The sequence below is a fragment of the Primulina tabacum genome, chromosome 7 (assembly GCF_025594145.1).
Source record: "Primulina tabacum isolate GXHZ01 chromosome 7, ASM2559414v2, whole genome shotgun sequence".
Lineage (NCBI taxonomy): Eukaryota > Viridiplantae > Streptophyta > Magnoliopsida > Lamiales > Gesneriaceae > Primulina > Primulina tabacum.
The window spans coordinates 38,764,304-38,779,120 of NC_134556.1; the positions used below are offsets into that span (position 1 = coordinate 38,764,304).

Genomic DNA, 14,817 nt, shown 5'->3' on the forward strand with positions numbered 1-14,817 from the left:
AAATAAATATGTAATATGTGGTATTTGAAACATGCGCAAAGCAGCAAAGGTGCATACGTCGATGCATTAAGATCCAGCTTGCAGCTCCTGTAGTGTGTATTGTGATATGCGGAGGAAGGGCGTCGTACTACATCGGGTAAACACGCACCATGCATCGGACATGAGGTCTATACGAATCCACCATGCATTTTGTGCGGGATCACATGTGCTACACCGAATGAAAATCGCCCGCGTAGCATAGCTTTTTCCTTATGATAGCGCTACTTCGGTATTTTTCGAATGAATATGTCGATTTGATTGTTTTTTCTAGCTAGTATTTGTTTCAATCAACTTTTAATATTTTAAACACTCATAAAATCAATTATATATATGTTCAAAAAATAAAAAAATTAAGTTGATTTTAATAATGTAAATCAATTATATTTTCAATTAAAATAATTTCTCATCAAATTAATTTAAAATGTATATACGTTTAAAAAATAATTCGCATAATTGTTAAAGTGAATAATAAAAATCTCAAGACGATTGCTTAGTATATCTTCATCACACAAGTTCTGCAGAGCCAAGATCCACAGTAGTCGTCCAAGTAGCTTTATATAATTAAAACCTGTACATTTGGATTAACTTGGTTGCAACGACGACGTTTTGCCGATCGCGCTCTCTGTATGTCTTTGCTATCTCCATAAGCATTAGAATTGTAATCTTGTAGCTTTGTTAATCTTGGAACATGAGTGTTATGCAACCGATCAATAATTATGTCTCATTGTAATATATATATCTCCACCATGTTCCAGATCTTGTATCCGAATCTTTTCTCAACATATCAATTTCTGATGTATTTCTTGTTTTTCCACACTTGATTTTGACATTTATAGCATCGGACACACTGAAGCTGTGTCCATTCGGCTCTGTGCTATACAGTTTCAATCTTTTTCTCTACGCTCGCTAACTTGTGATGCAATCGATGATTGGAATCTCTTTTAACAACAAATCGACACAGAAAAAATTACCCGACTAAGTTATTAGATTTTTACTTTTTTTGTATTTTCTCGCCGTTTTATGATATGGAGGTCCGATTTTTGTCTGAATATTTTTATGCCTTATATTTTGGGTACCCGACACTGCCCGAAAAATTTCGGGTACCCAAATGGAGTTAATTCGAACCTCAACGATTTGAATTTTGTGTGCCTCCTTCAAATTAATCAAGATTTAACCTTTGCGGTCTGGAACTGTTTCTTTTACTTGGGATATTATTATATTAATGCTTAGGAGTAAATGTATGGGTGCAGGAAAAGATGCAAACAACAAACTCCTCGGTAGAAGAAGATATGTTTCAGGTCAGAAAATTAGAGATCATGGACAAAAACAAAGGCTTCATTGAATTACTTCAACAGCTGACAGTTTGTGATTCCATATCCCATGAGGCATTCATAGAACGATTTCATGAACTTGCTAAATGTGGGGATGAACATATTATATGCGTGATTGAGGACTATAATTCAGGTAAGATTGTTGCCACCGGGAGTGTGTTTATTGAGAAGAAATTCATAAGGAATTGTGGAAAAGTTGGGCATATTGAAGATGTGGTGGTGGACTCTGTTGTTCGAGGTAAGCAATTAGGGAAGAGAATCGTTGATTTCCTCTCTGATCATGCTCGAGCCATGGGTTGTTACAAGGTGATTCTTGATTGCAGTGTTGAAAACATACCGTTTTATGAAAAATGTGGTTTCAAGAAGAAGGAAATTCAGATGGTGAAGTATTATGTTTGACTCGATGAGTTTTGATTGATGGAATTGCTATGCATTTCAATTTCTTCATTTTTAATCCATATAGATTTTGAAAGGGACTGTTATATTTCAAGACGGTCCAAAAGGAGCTAATTCGCGACAATATTCATGTATCTATGTTTTTTTTTAAAAAAATTTCAAATTTGTATCTGTGTTTTCTGGTGTTAACAATTGTAGATCGCAAACAGTACAGTTCTCGTATTATCCAACAATTGCAACAAGTTTTCACGTGTTTCCATGATTATTTGGGGTTCTAATTATTCAATTTGGTGGAATAGCAACACCTGTACTGTTATACCTGTTGGCCATGAGTATCGTATTTGCATTATTTTGCTTGTGTGTGTGAATGGTGGTGAGAGAGTCCTACAATGAACGATATCAAAATATTTTTTTGCATTTTTCTCTTTTCCACTCTCAATATTGAAATTCCCCCTTTCAAAAACTTCTATCCTTTTCTTTTCAGTTTGTCTGGCTAACAAAACAGGCTTTGCTTGTTTGGTAGAATTATAGATTGAGTCTGTTTTTATGACCTCAAATTGATCACAGATTGTCAAGAAACATCTTGTGCTGTTATCATTTCTAAACGTTACTACAAAAATATTGGGCAAGCACAAGCACAATCACAAGCACAAGCACAAGCACAAATCTTATCATTGCAAATTGCTGGAGCTTTTTTTATTTGACCGACTATCCCTCTCAACCAATGAAAGCACATGGTCTTGTGGCATTAATATCACTTTCTATTTGTTATGGATCTTGACTCTCGAGCAGTGGCTCTTGCAAAATTTGTCTCTCATCCCCAGCTGAAGCCATTTAAATCCAATTGCTTGCAGTTTGAGACACCATCGTTTTCATCACCAGTGTTAAGGTCCAATTTTCTAGAAAAGAACGGAAGTTTCGACTCTGGCGATTTCTTGTGAGACTGTGAGTTGATTAAACCATTATTGTCCGTATTCTTGTTGAAAAAATTAATATTTGTTTCTGCCCCTTTAAACCTGTTCTCTAAGTAGTTGCTACCACCATTCCATTTGCTTCCTTCATGACATCCAATGCTCATTGATAAATTGTTGGACTTGGTTTCTAAGACAAGTGCATTGTCATTTACCCTGGGGAAAAACCCTCTGCTTTCTTTTTTGTCTTCGTGCCATCTGTTTTCAGGTTTCCTTCGCTCATTGTCATTTTCCCTTGATTCCTTCTGCGCTCTAAATTTTATAGGGCTCAATCCCATTGGCATATTGTACATTTCTTGGTCCCTCACAGAACCATCACATGAGGTTAAGCAACTCTCTATTGAACAATCTGCTGGCTGAGTTGTTTCTGCTTGCTGTAGGCACGAATCTGACAACTCTTTCACTCCGGGAAATACGGAATCAAGGCATTGTGTCGTAACTTTGGACACCAAGTCAGATAAATGAACCTTGGCAGTTTCCAGACTTATTGTTCCGACATTCTGTTTTCCAAGGGTTTCCTGTGCTTTCTCTAATACGCCTTGCAAATATTTACCTTGAGCCTCTATCCGGAGCTGTAAATGGCGCTGCACCTATGCATGTGGAAATGAACTTGTTATGACGGAGGCATAGAAATTCAACGTTGTGAAAGCTATATAACTTCTACGCATTTTAAGTTCGAACTATTTAGCAGGGGGAAGAAAAAGTGAGAGAATGTCATTCTAAAAGATATCAAATCAATAATAGACATGCTTTGTAATCATTTGCCTAAAATATTGATTGAACTGTGATGTTGTTTTGTTATCAAGGATGAAATGTTGGAAAAATTGTGGTGTGACAAGCTCTAATAATACTCTCTGCTCGAGGGTTGGGTTTTATTGTCAGTGTATGTGCCAAGAAGGTAGAGCATGGTGGGAAACATCAAAATGGAATTTTATTTGTTGAATGACAAGATGCATATACATGTGTGAGGTATTTATAACTTGTATTTACTGTTTACTAAATGCATGACTCTATCTATTGTCATTTTACCTCCAGCTGTTCATGTAACCTTCGCTGCACTTCAATCTGCATCTGTATTGCTTCGCCTAAATGCAAGTTTCTGAGACAAGAATCACATAATAAAAATGTAAGTTGCATGCTTGTGTGAGTACATATAACTGAAATAAAGAAACAAATATCATGAAAGTTTTGTTGGCTCATACTTTGTCGTTTGGGTTTCAATGTTATGAGTGCTCATATGGGTTGCACTTGTTTCATTTATTCTTTCCCCTGTTGCTGCAATCAGTTTGCCACCAATAAGCATAATATCTTCAACTGGTATTTACTGGAAATTTTGTAATTCTTACCCGTTCTGTTATTTCCACTATTAGCTTGTCCGTGGAGGTTTTTACTGAGCCTATACTTCTGGCAGAAAAATTATAGAAACTTGAGAACTTCATTTCACATGTTAATGTTAATTCTCAGTATAGTTCTGCAGAATTTTATAGTGAAATTTATTGGTTAAGAATTAACCTGAAGATGACTCTTTAAGTGGTATAAGGTCAGTCCTTGAATTCCCATCAGTTTCAAAACTGATTTTGGGGTAGCTTCTGCACAGAAGGAACTATACTGTTAGCTGAACGTAAGAGCATGTTATTTGCTCCTGCGGAACTTGGTACATTTGATATGCTTACTTTCTGCTCCACCTAGTTGATTCACTGCTTCTATGAATCGTTCATGGAGGTCAGGAGTCCATTTAAGTCTTGGCTTTGCATCAGTTGAAAGCACAAGTCCTGAATCTCCAGCGCCATTTGTACCATGAAGGAACAAATGCCTTTCAGCAGGAATTGACATTCTCGAGGAAGGTTGAATGATCTTTCCTTGGTTGTGGTGTTGGCGGTACATTTTCTTTCCTAAATATCACAATTTTCTTATGATACTCCATGTCAAAGCTGAAAGGAAGCGAATAAAACGGAAAAAAAAATAATGGTACCTGAGAACGATATCAACACTGTTTAAATGCCAATCTTCATATACTTTGAATGTGAAGTATGTTTTTGCTGTCTTGCAATTGTGATGCTCTTATTCGTTACTTGTTTTCTTTGACCGAAGCTGTGCTTGGGGATGCTTATAAACAGATGAGGATAGAGAAGTGGCAAGGGAAGCATAGAATCTTGCACTGGCCCAACAGAAAATCAGATTCAATCCAATCTTCACAAGGACATGAAAGAGATGTCGTCCTTCCATTTTTAAGCATCTGTGAGTGGGGTCCTCTCCCTTAGTTTCCTTTTTATTCTTACCCTGCGGAACTAGCTATTTTTTCGCTTAATACCTTACAGTGTGTACAAGAATAGATCCACCTTAGTCACCCATATTCGTCTTCTGGCAAAGTTTAGGAACCTTATTCCTGGAATGAATAGTAGAATTTGGTTCCCTTTGATGTGAATATTGGAAGAATCCGCTTTGTATGATGTTCCAAAACCGTTTAAATTTTTTAACAAGAAAGAATCTGTTGACTGGAGCATCTACTCAGCATTGGAATGTCTCTCTCTCTTTTTATTTCCAAGGGTTAAAAAACGCGTGTGAAGAGAGATTGATCATACACTTGCTAGCAGTTCTTTAAGGAATGTCACGTCGTCCATGTTGTAAGTGACTGTACATGCATATTTCAACTTTTGATTCACAGTTGATGATTTGTGTGTAAAAAACTTAGCATTCACATTCTATCATGTAGAAATATCCCGTGTTCTCAAAGATTTAATTAGATTCATTTTACGGTGAGGGTGAGGGGAATGGGATGTTGCTTCCTGGCTTCATTTGAAGGTCAGGAATGACACAGCGAATACATTCTTCGTTGTCTCCTTCAGTAAGTTTGGTACTTATTCATTCAAGCAAGACACGGTTCATAAAAGAGTGAAAGAGGGGAGAGAATAAGATCTTTTCAAATTCTTCAAATAGCATAAAGAAGTTGGTCCCAATAGTTGGGACCCCTTTAAAAGAAAATGACTGGGATTGTACTTACTTCTATACTTGCATCGGACATAAGCGTGACAAGTCATACCAAGAATAAGACCACTTGCTTTCACTTTGTGTTAAAATTTTATTGGGATGCACATTCTTTTGTGTGAATATACTTTCTTTCTTACTGTAAATGACAATCTTTTAGTAAGCAACTCATTATAAGTCATGGAGAAATTTATCTCTGTGAGTGAAAAAGATTGTCAACTTCTAAATGCATCGTGGCATTGACACGACAAAGAGAGAATACAGACTGTTTCCACCTCAAATGAAAATTATAAGTGTAAAATTTGTCCTTGTGATGGCATCTCCAACCTTCCTAGAGAATTCCTCGATAATACAGGGAAACTCCTCCGACCCACCTTTATTTGCACTCTCCATTTTGGAGCACTACATTGAAAATTGCAAAAGAGTCTTTTGTTTTTTTTTTTTTTTTATAATTTTTTTGGTCCATTTCATTTTTTTATTTAGAATTTTAAACTAATTTTAGTGTTAATTTTTTTTCTCTCTTTCTTATCTCTCTTAATTTATTTTTTCATTAATTAATTATAATTTTACTAATTATAACAAACACCGAATGGAAATAATGAACAACATCATAACCAAAAAAATACATAACACAATTTATCACAAATATTTGTTATTGACTTAATTTAACTTGATTAACATGTGATATTTTTTGACATTGAAAAATAGACATTACTAAATGACATATCATAAAAAAAAAATTTATAAAAGCGAACATAATAATAAATATACACACATTTTTAGTTCATTGAAATCATGACAATACGCTAGTACTCTGGAAGGTCGGACTCGGATGGCTAAGTTCCTCCGAACAGTTGTCCAAACGGTGCATAAATCTCGTCGGGGCCATTCCCCTCGCTACTCTTTTTTCTACCAGATTTTTTGTTGCTCTTTGACCAAGTGTGCACGGACGTCGTGCTGATTCATCAACGCACATGCGATTTATCTTTAGCATTTTATTTTCTTCCTTAAAAGTTATTATCATATTCCTTTGTTTCTCAACATCAACGAGCTATTGTTGATGGACCTCAACATTCGCCAACACAACCACCATTTTCTCACTAAATTTGACCATGGTGCAAATGCCTTTCAAGTGTTTGTAATTAGCTTTTCTTTTGGCTTTGGTTTTTTAGGCCAATTGGACGCTGAGAACTCCATGATAGATTTTCTCCATCCAGGTTTATAGCAAATCTAGACAGCCCTGGAGAATCAGGTGTTGGTGATTCTTTGTTGTCGATATTCTCATGACTTGGTATGAAATTAGGTAAAACGGCGTAGGATGACCTAAACTTCTCTTGGTCCTTAAGTAACGATTAAACATGATCTAACTTCCAAATCGACCCAAATGATTTCTTAAATGAGTTTTTTTGCTTGTTCCAAGTATAACCAGATATAAATTGTTTTAAATATAGAAACTAAAAAATATAGTTTGACATAAGTATATCAACACAATTAATTACTCACAATGTATTTATCATAAGCACCACCTGGACAGCTAAGTTTCACCTGGCTAATAGATAAACTAAATCTTTGGACAATCTTGTTTATGTTGAACCAACGATTTTGGAGGGCCTTAATAGTACGAGGCTTTATTGATTTACTAGTGAGTTGTTCATTGTAGATAGCTGCTACTCGTGACGACAATATATCACGTGATTGGTTTATACAAATTACTGGATTTTGTGAGACATCAAGATAAGCCACCACGATAAGTTTGTCCTCCTCGATTGAGAAAGCAATACCATGTTTAGATGAATTCATTTGATCGTAAATAATTATTCAATTTGTATAATATTTAAAGGTTATGAGTTGAAGAAGGTTTTTAAAAATAAAGATCACTGGGAAGATAAATGATAAAAATAGAAGATACAAATTGTAGATGGCTTGAAGGTCATCCCCTCCTCAAAATCTACGGGCCCTTCACTTGACCTGAAAGGGGCACGATTTTTGTGCCTAGTTTGACAGCATTGTTAATCAGATAATCGAGAAATTAAAATACTCTTACTATTGCTTGACATTAGAGTACTAATGATTTGATGGGCTTAAATAATATTACTCTCTTGAAAACTGTCTGTGCATTATTCCAACCAAGCTTTTCAGGAAGGGTCGTCTGATCATGATATGCTCATGATATATTTTACGCAGTATGGAGGAATCTGTGGGAACCTTTATGCAAAGTGGTAAAGCTAAATTCCTCAACAGTTTTTGCTGGCATGTGGATATGTATGAGCAAAGAAAGGGATGGTTTGATTTTATTCATGCCCCCATAACATTTGTGTTTCTCTGTTAATGCCATCATGGTGCAGACTGATATTCCGATCATAACTACTATCGAACTAAATATTTGAAAGATTATTAAAGAAAATAAGTGGTTTGATATAAATCACAGTTCGTCGCAAACAACGGTTGTGCCGACATTCAAGACGACCATTTGCCATTGTTAAACATACACAATCCAATCAATAGTATTTTTAGGTATTTTACATACTAAAACAATTAGACATGGAATGTTGAAGTAGAATAGGAATTATCATATCATACTTTTTTCCTCTATTTGTTCATTTAATATGTTATTTCAGTGAGATGAGTTGGAATATTTTAGGTGTCATTACATTATATATATGAAAATATCTATTCTATCCCTACCCCTTATTTAATATAAGGTAATAATATCTAGAACTAGACCTGTATTCTTTCCTGTGAAAACTTTCCTTTTTCGGAGATTCTTATGTTTGATTGTATAGTTTCCCATACTTAAAAAAGAACCTTAGTGCATGTAAGAATCATTACATGGAGGATCCAATCATCATTACCTAGCTAAAACTTATGTTGGAACAGTGGGTCATCACCCATCGCCTAGCGTTTAGGCGACATCTAGACGGTTTTTTACTTGATTATTCTTGTTCATCTTCATATTTCTATAATAATTTCTCTGTTATATATAGTTTGCAGTACTTAAAAAGAATCTTAGTGCGTTTAAAAATTATTACATGGAGGATCCAATCATCATTACCTAGCTAAAACTATTGCTGGAATGACCAATGCATGATTGTACTGATAAAAATGATTTTTTTTAGCTATTACAAAAATGAAATATTTGACTCGACTTAACAAAGAATAATATGATAGAAATGAGAAGGGAATGCTATTCCATGCAGGGCAAAAAAAAAGGGTAAGAGAAAAAGAGCGAATGGGGAGAAAAGTGAGATTCTTGAGAAATGGAACATCAGAATCTCTAAACTGTACTAAGACTAAAGCTAGAGGGCCATATTCTCGAGGCAAGAATCTTGCTTATTTTTTTTTTATAAAGGCCACGAAAAATGGGTTCCTCAGTTCTCCCTTTCAATTTTTATTCTCATCCTCAATATATATGTGTAACGTCGTATGATATAACATAACAGTAGCAACTATGTATGGATTTTGGTACATATCTTTTTACGACTCTTAACTATCTTTGTCGTCTTGGTTTCGCTTCTTCGATTTTCAAATATATTTTTTTGACATCTAATAATTCCGTAGTTTGTTATTTTGTTCTCCTTTTTAGACTCTTGTTCTTTCTAATAATGTGATGTACTAAATATATTAATATTAAACTCAAATCACTCCATAAAATTGGAAAAAACAAAGGAATATTTATCAAGGACGTTCTGTGCCAAATATGGCTATTTCTTATAGTTATCTTCAGTTTCCTGTATCCTAAAATCCATTTAGTCAATGGCAATTTGGTCTCCAAAAAGGTGACGCGACAGCTTTAGCTTTGGGTGCAATGAATTCTGAGAAGAAAAAAAAAGAATATTTCTTTATATAACACTGCGCATATTTGCTGTTTTACATGCACCATTTTTCCTTTCCATGCATATGTTAATTCTTTACCAGTTACTATTACATCATACATTAACCAAAAAAAAAAGGAAAAACAGGTATTTTAAATGTTATAAACAAATTATGTTAAAAAAAATTATAAGAAAAAATCAATTTCTGTCCTTTTAAAAAAAATAAAAAAAATTATGAAGTGTTGAAATTCTCGAGTTTGCTTTCAATTGTGTTCTATTCAATCTCTTGAGAATATATGAGGGAATATAATCATATACACATTGAATTTAACACCAAATCATTCGTGACTTTATTTCACCAATTACTCTTTGGCTTTCAGTATTGTTTGTCAATGTCGAAAGTGTGTTTTTCAATTACGAGGTTTTGTTTATGCTATCTATATGAGTAGTGTTATTATTCACTCAACACATGATATGTATATCGAGTGGATAAATTATGATCACTCATTCAACTATGTCATGATTCATCCTTCAACACACGTGTCATGTGATGAGTGGACGAAGACATTACCTATATGTATAACATCTATTACGAGTAAATCAAATATATTTTAAAGAATGGACTTATTAATATAATAATATTTCTTAATCGATTTTATCTTCTATATATAGTAACAAAATACACAAACGAACGTGACGATCAATTATATGTTCATTTAGAAATATGAAAACAAAAAATAGATATTATATATCCTATGAACCAACAATATAAAGTCGGAATGAAATGGAAATGGAGGCATTTATTCTATTGCAAATTAAAAAGGGAATCAAATAATTAATTCTTCATTAACTCTAGATATTTTGAGGGGTGATGTTGCTCCTCATGGCTAATTTTTGTTTAATTGAGTAAATTTTTTTTATGTGTGGCATGCTTAATTATCTTATATTATTGAAATTTTTAATAATTTCATTTTTAAAGAAATTTAACATATATTTTCATACTTTGAAATTGAATACTAGCTAATAATTATATTTAGACTATATCTTATTCAAAACACATTTTTGAACCAAATATAATGTTAAAATAATCAACTCAAATTATTGGATTCTTTTTTATACACAAAAAAAAAAAGTTCTGAATATAAGTAACTAATGAATGGAGGTAAACATTTTCAGTGAATAATCAATTTGTATAAAAGGTGTGTGTTTACAAAGAGTAGAAATTGAAAGCATTTAAATAAAAAAGTTTATTAATAAATGTGTTGGGCCAGTTTATTTCTATTTGTCAAGGCCAAGGCCTTACCAGTTGGGCCTTGACCCATATATTTATCCTTTAGTTATTATTATTATTTGGCTTGTCCAAAATAACTGAATTACCTGTCTTAATTTTGCCCACACATATAAACCGCCACTGCCTTTCCCGGCATCCAGCAGACAACCATGGCCGGAGTGTTGAATCTCACCGCCGCACCTATTTTCAGTCCACTGCTACGGCGCAGAACATCAAACCACAGGATGTTTTCTGTAAAATCATCGGCAAATACTTCAGAAAGCCCGCTGTCGGCACGGACGGAGGCAGGGCCCAGTTCCGGAATTTCAGTATCTGCGCCGCCCAACTTTAGGGCTCCGGAGCCCAAGCCATTTTCGGTTCGACCCGATAAGGTTTTGGACATTTTGGGGGCTTCTCTCGCTCTCCTCTTTCGCCTTACGACCGGTGTCCTTGTTACTGGGTATTTATATATATGTTTATATTTTTGAGATTGAGATTGCTGGAAACTTGAGGATTATTTCACTCGCATTTGTATGTTTTATGTCTGTTATATGTGGGAGTTAACTGTTTATTCATATTGAAGACTGCATACTTGCAGATGTCACTTTTGGAATGTATACTATGAAGCTTAATTACACATAAACTGCCTATTTATTTTTTGTTTAGCTTTAGTTTACGTCTTCACCGAGATTTTTATAGTCCACCATGTAGCTAACAGAATTAATGAATAGCTTGACTTGTTGAGACTCCATACGAGCTGAAGGGAGTGGAAGAATCGTGCAAGTCTTGGTGTACCCAAGACAAGACAAGAAGATCATGTTCGAACAAGTTTTTCAGTTTGATTAGGGATAATTATTATACTAATGTATCGCAACAGTTAAACAAAGGGAGGAGGGATCCGGGACTTTCTCTATCTTTGATTAGTTTGTTTTGCGAGTTTGCAATTTGTTGGTGCCTTTCTACTTACTTCTGATAGAAGTATGGAAATGAATCATCAGTCAGCTAACTCTGATCCCGTGGTTAATCGAGATAGATATGAGGAATGTATATAGATTTTAAAGGAGAATGATTAAAATCTTTTACTCGTAGATGGGGAATTACACAATTAAGTGTGACCCCTAAGATATCAAAAAGGTCGTGATAGAATGGATAATCATTTCTTTCCCCCCATGCTTCCAGACTAGCCATAGTAATTCTGGTATTATTAATTCTTTCATCGTGTTTCTCAGTAAGGTGAAAATTTAGTTTCTCTTCCCTCACAAGTGGAGTTTTTCCACTGAGTACGTTTTGCTGTTTTTCTTTAGTATTAATCCATTTAGTGACATCATTTCCAAATTTTGTGTCCATTAATGCAGGTACTCAGTGACAGTAGTGCCCAGTAAAGAGATTCCATCCGATCAATATGCTCTAGGATTTGCTGGTAATTACTGTCTGACTGACTATATAATCAGAAACTATTTTGTAAGCTTGTTCCCAGAGAAAACGTTGATCAGAATTGTTCTCTGCAGCTTTCTTTTGATTGTCAAAACTCTGAATAGCATATGTTCTAAGAAGACAAATTCTTGCAGGTTTTAAGTTGAAAGAAGCTTCGAAAGTAGGCCCTCGTCCTGAGATGCCAATCGAAATATATGAGTTTGAAAGGTAATATGAACTTCATTCTGATTGGAATTTGTATATTTCTTTGAATTCCAGATTGACATAAATGTTAACTCATTACACTTGTTGGTCTGCAATTGTATTAACATGCAAGACTAATTACATATGGACTTTGGTGGAACATGTGAACATGCCTCTAGCTGCCCATTTTGTCGGAAGGTATAATAGGAATTCATATTCTTGCCACTCTTTTCTAACTAGATTGCATATTAACTTGCCTCATAGTGTACATAGCTATGGCATTTTCTAACGTTTGATATTATTAATTGAGGATATCACAGGTTAGGGAAATTGTTTCAGTTTTAGACCTTGATGTCCTGTATTATCCTTGTCCAAAAAATGGCCCAAATTTCCGTCCCAAGGTTGCAGAAATGGGTGGGAAAAAACAGTTCCCTTACATGGTTAGTGCTTTGGATGCTTTGACATGAATTTATCTTGGTAACTAATTATTCTTCATTTTGCATGATTTTCATATCTTTGATTCGATTCCAAACATATTATTCTGTGAGTACTATTTTTGTTGAGATTGGCGCATGAAGTCTTGGGGAGATTATTTTCTGAGATTAGAAGGTAGAAACATCTATGTCCATTCAACTTGACAGAGATATCTCTCTCATTTACTTCTGCTTCAGGTAGATCCAAACACTGGAATTTCAATGTATGAATCTGATGACATAATTAAATACTTGGTCGGGAAATATGGTATGTTGTTTCTATATTCTATTAATTGCTTATTTTTGTTTTCTCCATGTAATAAAAAAATTCATGTTTGTTCACAAATTTTACGATGATTAAGTTCAAGGCATAGCTCTTCCAACCTAGCATCCATTAGTACATTAGGTGTCTTTGTCTCAATTAATCTCATCACGCTCTTAAACGTTTCTTGTTGATTCAGCAACAAAACATTTAATCCATCCTGTTGGTTCCATTTCTACAGGTGATGGAAAAGTTCCATTTCTGCTCTCTCTCGGTCTATTTACTGTAAGCAAAGAAGCACTGAATCATATTCTCTAATTGAAAAGCTTTTCTCGAGAATAACCCATTTTTTCCCCTCATGTAGACTTTAACAGAAGGGTTCGCAATGATCGGACGCATGGGAAAGGTACACAGCCAAAACGCTCTCATTGTTCTTAGCTACACGATCTCTAAATCGGAAAATTCTCTCTTAAATTACTGCAGGGTTCGTCCTACACTTCATCAAAGATGCCGCCCAAGCCTCTCGAAATATGGGCATACGAGGTTAGCTTATGGTTAAATTAAAATATGTAAGATGTTCTTGCTTTGTATGTTTTCTAAGCCAACTAAAAAAAACATGTATATAAATTCAGGCTTCACCGTTCTGCAAAGTTGTACGCGAAGTACTCGTCGAGTTAGAACTTCCACACATATTTCATAGGTACGCCGCATTTCTAATCTTATGAATAAATCCCCACAGAATCAAATCTTTGGAATTATATGCATGCCATGTTACTCCCCATCCTCATGAAGACACGCTGCATAATGACTATCTAATAAGCATAGCAGAATATTTGAAATTTCAACAAGGGACGATTCTAAATCTCAGCTTAACTATTATCTTCGCTCGCAGTTGTGCGCGTGGCAGCCCGAAAAGACAGATACTCTACCAGAGAGTCGGCCATTTTCAGGTTCGTTTCATATTATTACACATACCGGGGACAAACCCATGATTGCCTACGAGGGGTAGCGACTCAAAAAATGGAATTTAGAATGCGTCAAAAAAATAAAATTTCAATTTGTCTTCACAGCCCCACCATTGAGCCTGTTTCTAGATATGATTACAAAATATTTGGGCCGCATAAATTAGAAGCTTCCGATTCGTTGGCAGGTTCCATATTTAGAAGATCCAAACACAGGAATCCAAATGTTTGAGAGTGCAGATATAATCGAATACTTAAGGGCAACATATGCTGTCTGACAGTGACAGACAGTACGGAAGAGCTCTTGTTCAAAGCTTAAACGTCATGTATAGGAACACCAGAGTCAATTATGAAGGCTGCGAGTGCTTTGCCTTCTGCCTTTTGCCTTTCTAGAGAAGGAAATATCATATCTCGTGAAATTAAAATTATGATGATTCTCTTTGTTCGAACTTGCCATGTATCATAGTATATTATATTTATTACTCTGTCCGTCTCAAATATAAAAAAATTATTTCTTTTTTCATTTGTTTCAAATATATAATCTAGTGTATATTCAGTATTATCTTAAAATTTTCTTTTTATACTGTTAAAATTAAAATGAATGTTTTTGTAACATTTGTTTTTCTGATAATTATCTTAGTTTATGTGAAAATACAAATAGATTTATATAATTTGGATGGAGATGGTAAAATACATGAA

The 14,817-nt window shown here is 34.6% G+C and overlaps 3 protein-coding genes across 8 annotated transcripts; 2 read left to right on the forward strand and 1 right to left on the reverse strand.

Annotated features, from left to right (window-relative positions):
• Positions 1-540: 540 nt before the first annotated feature.
• On the forward strand, positions 541-1,817 carry LOC142551854 (glucosamine 6-phosphate N-acetyltransferase-like). 5 transcript variants are annotated; one of them, XM_075661297.1, is made up of 2 exons: positions 541-663; positions 1,290-1,817. In XM_075661297.1, exon 2 carries the CDS (start codon positions 1,296-1,298, stop codon positions 1,767-1,769), a length of 474 nt encoding a protein of 157 aa, XP_075517412.1. In that variant the 5' UTR covers positions 541-663; positions 1,290-1,295; the 3' UTR covers positions 1,770-1,817. The 5 variants fall into 5 exon arrangements, with proteins under 5 accessions (XP_075517412.1, XP_075517413.1, XP_075517416.1 ...); XM_075661298.1 differs by having other exon boundaries at positions 563-663; positions 1,270-1,817; XM_075661301.1 differs by lacking the exon at positions 541-663 and adding an exon at positions 675-697.
• A 628-nt stretch (positions 1,818-2,445) lies between these two features.
• LOC142551852 (myb-related protein 2-like) lies at positions 2,446-5,257 on the reverse strand. 2 transcript variants are annotated; one of them, XM_075661296.1, is made up of 7 exons: positions 4,710-5,257; positions 4,411-4,629; positions 4,250-4,326; positions 4,084-4,141; positions 3,940-4,006; positions 3,767-3,836; positions 2,446-3,327 (listed from the first exon to the last, which is right to left on the reverse strand). In XM_075661296.1, exons 2-7 carry the CDS (start codon positions 4,619-4,621, stop codon positions 2,581-2,583), a joined length of 1,230 nt encoding a protein of 409 aa, XP_075517411.1. In that variant the 5' UTR covers positions 4,622-4,629; positions 4,710-5,257; the 3' UTR covers positions 2,446-2,580. The 2 variants fall into 2 exon arrangements, with proteins under 2 accessions (XP_075517411.1, XP_075517410.1); XM_075661295.1 differs by having other exon boundaries at positions 3,940-4,012; positions 4,710-5,252.
• A 5,644-nt stretch (positions 5,258-10,901) lies between these two features.
• LOC142551855 (uncharacterized) lies at positions 10,902-14,641 on the forward strand. Its single transcript, XM_075661302.1, has 12 exons — positions 10,902-11,264; positions 12,160-12,224; positions 12,373-12,445; positions 12,601-12,619; positions 12,742-12,861; positions 13,093-13,162; positions 13,398-13,441; positions 13,521-13,562; positions 13,640-13,699; positions 13,789-13,856; positions 14,049-14,106; positions 14,307-14,641. The coding sequence occupies exons 1-12, from the start codon at positions 10,975-10,977 to the stop codon at positions 14,394-14,396; spliced, it is 999 nt and encodes a 332-aa protein (XP_075517417.1). The 5' UTR covers positions 10,902-10,974; the 3' UTR covers positions 14,397-14,641.
• The last annotated feature ends 176 nt before the right edge of the window (positions 14,642-14,817 follow it).

Bases quoted from the DNA above. Each gene is read 5' to 3' on its own strand.
- LOC142551854 (XM_075661297.1), top strand. From the start codon at position 1,296: ATGCAAACAACAAACTCCTCGGTAGAAGAAGATATGTTTCAGGTCAGA.
- LOC142551852 (XM_075661295.1), bottom strand. From the start codon at position 4,621: ATGTACCGCCAACACCACAACCAAGGAAAGATCATTCAACCTTCCTCG. The intron at 3,837-3,939 runs GTATGAGCCAAC...TTCTTGTCTCAG, and splicing joins ATTGAAACCCAAACGACAAA to AAACTTGCATTTAGGCGAAG. The intron at 3,328-3,766 runs GTAAAATGACAA...CCACATGCATAG, and splicing joins GGTTACATGAACAGCTGGAG to GTGCAGCGCCATTTACAGCT.
- LOC142551855 (XM_075661302.1), top strand. From the start codon at position 10,975: ATGGCCGGAGTGTTGAATCTCACCGCCGCACCTATTTTCAGTCCACTG. The intron at 11,265-12,159 runs GTATTTATATAT...CCATTAATGCAG, and splicing joins ACCGGTGTCCTTGTTACTGG to GTACTCAGTGACAGTAGTGC. The intron at 12,225-12,372 runs GTAATTACTGTC...AAATTCTTGCAG, and splicing joins ATATGCTCTAGGATTTGCTG to GTTTTAAGTTGAAAGAAGCT.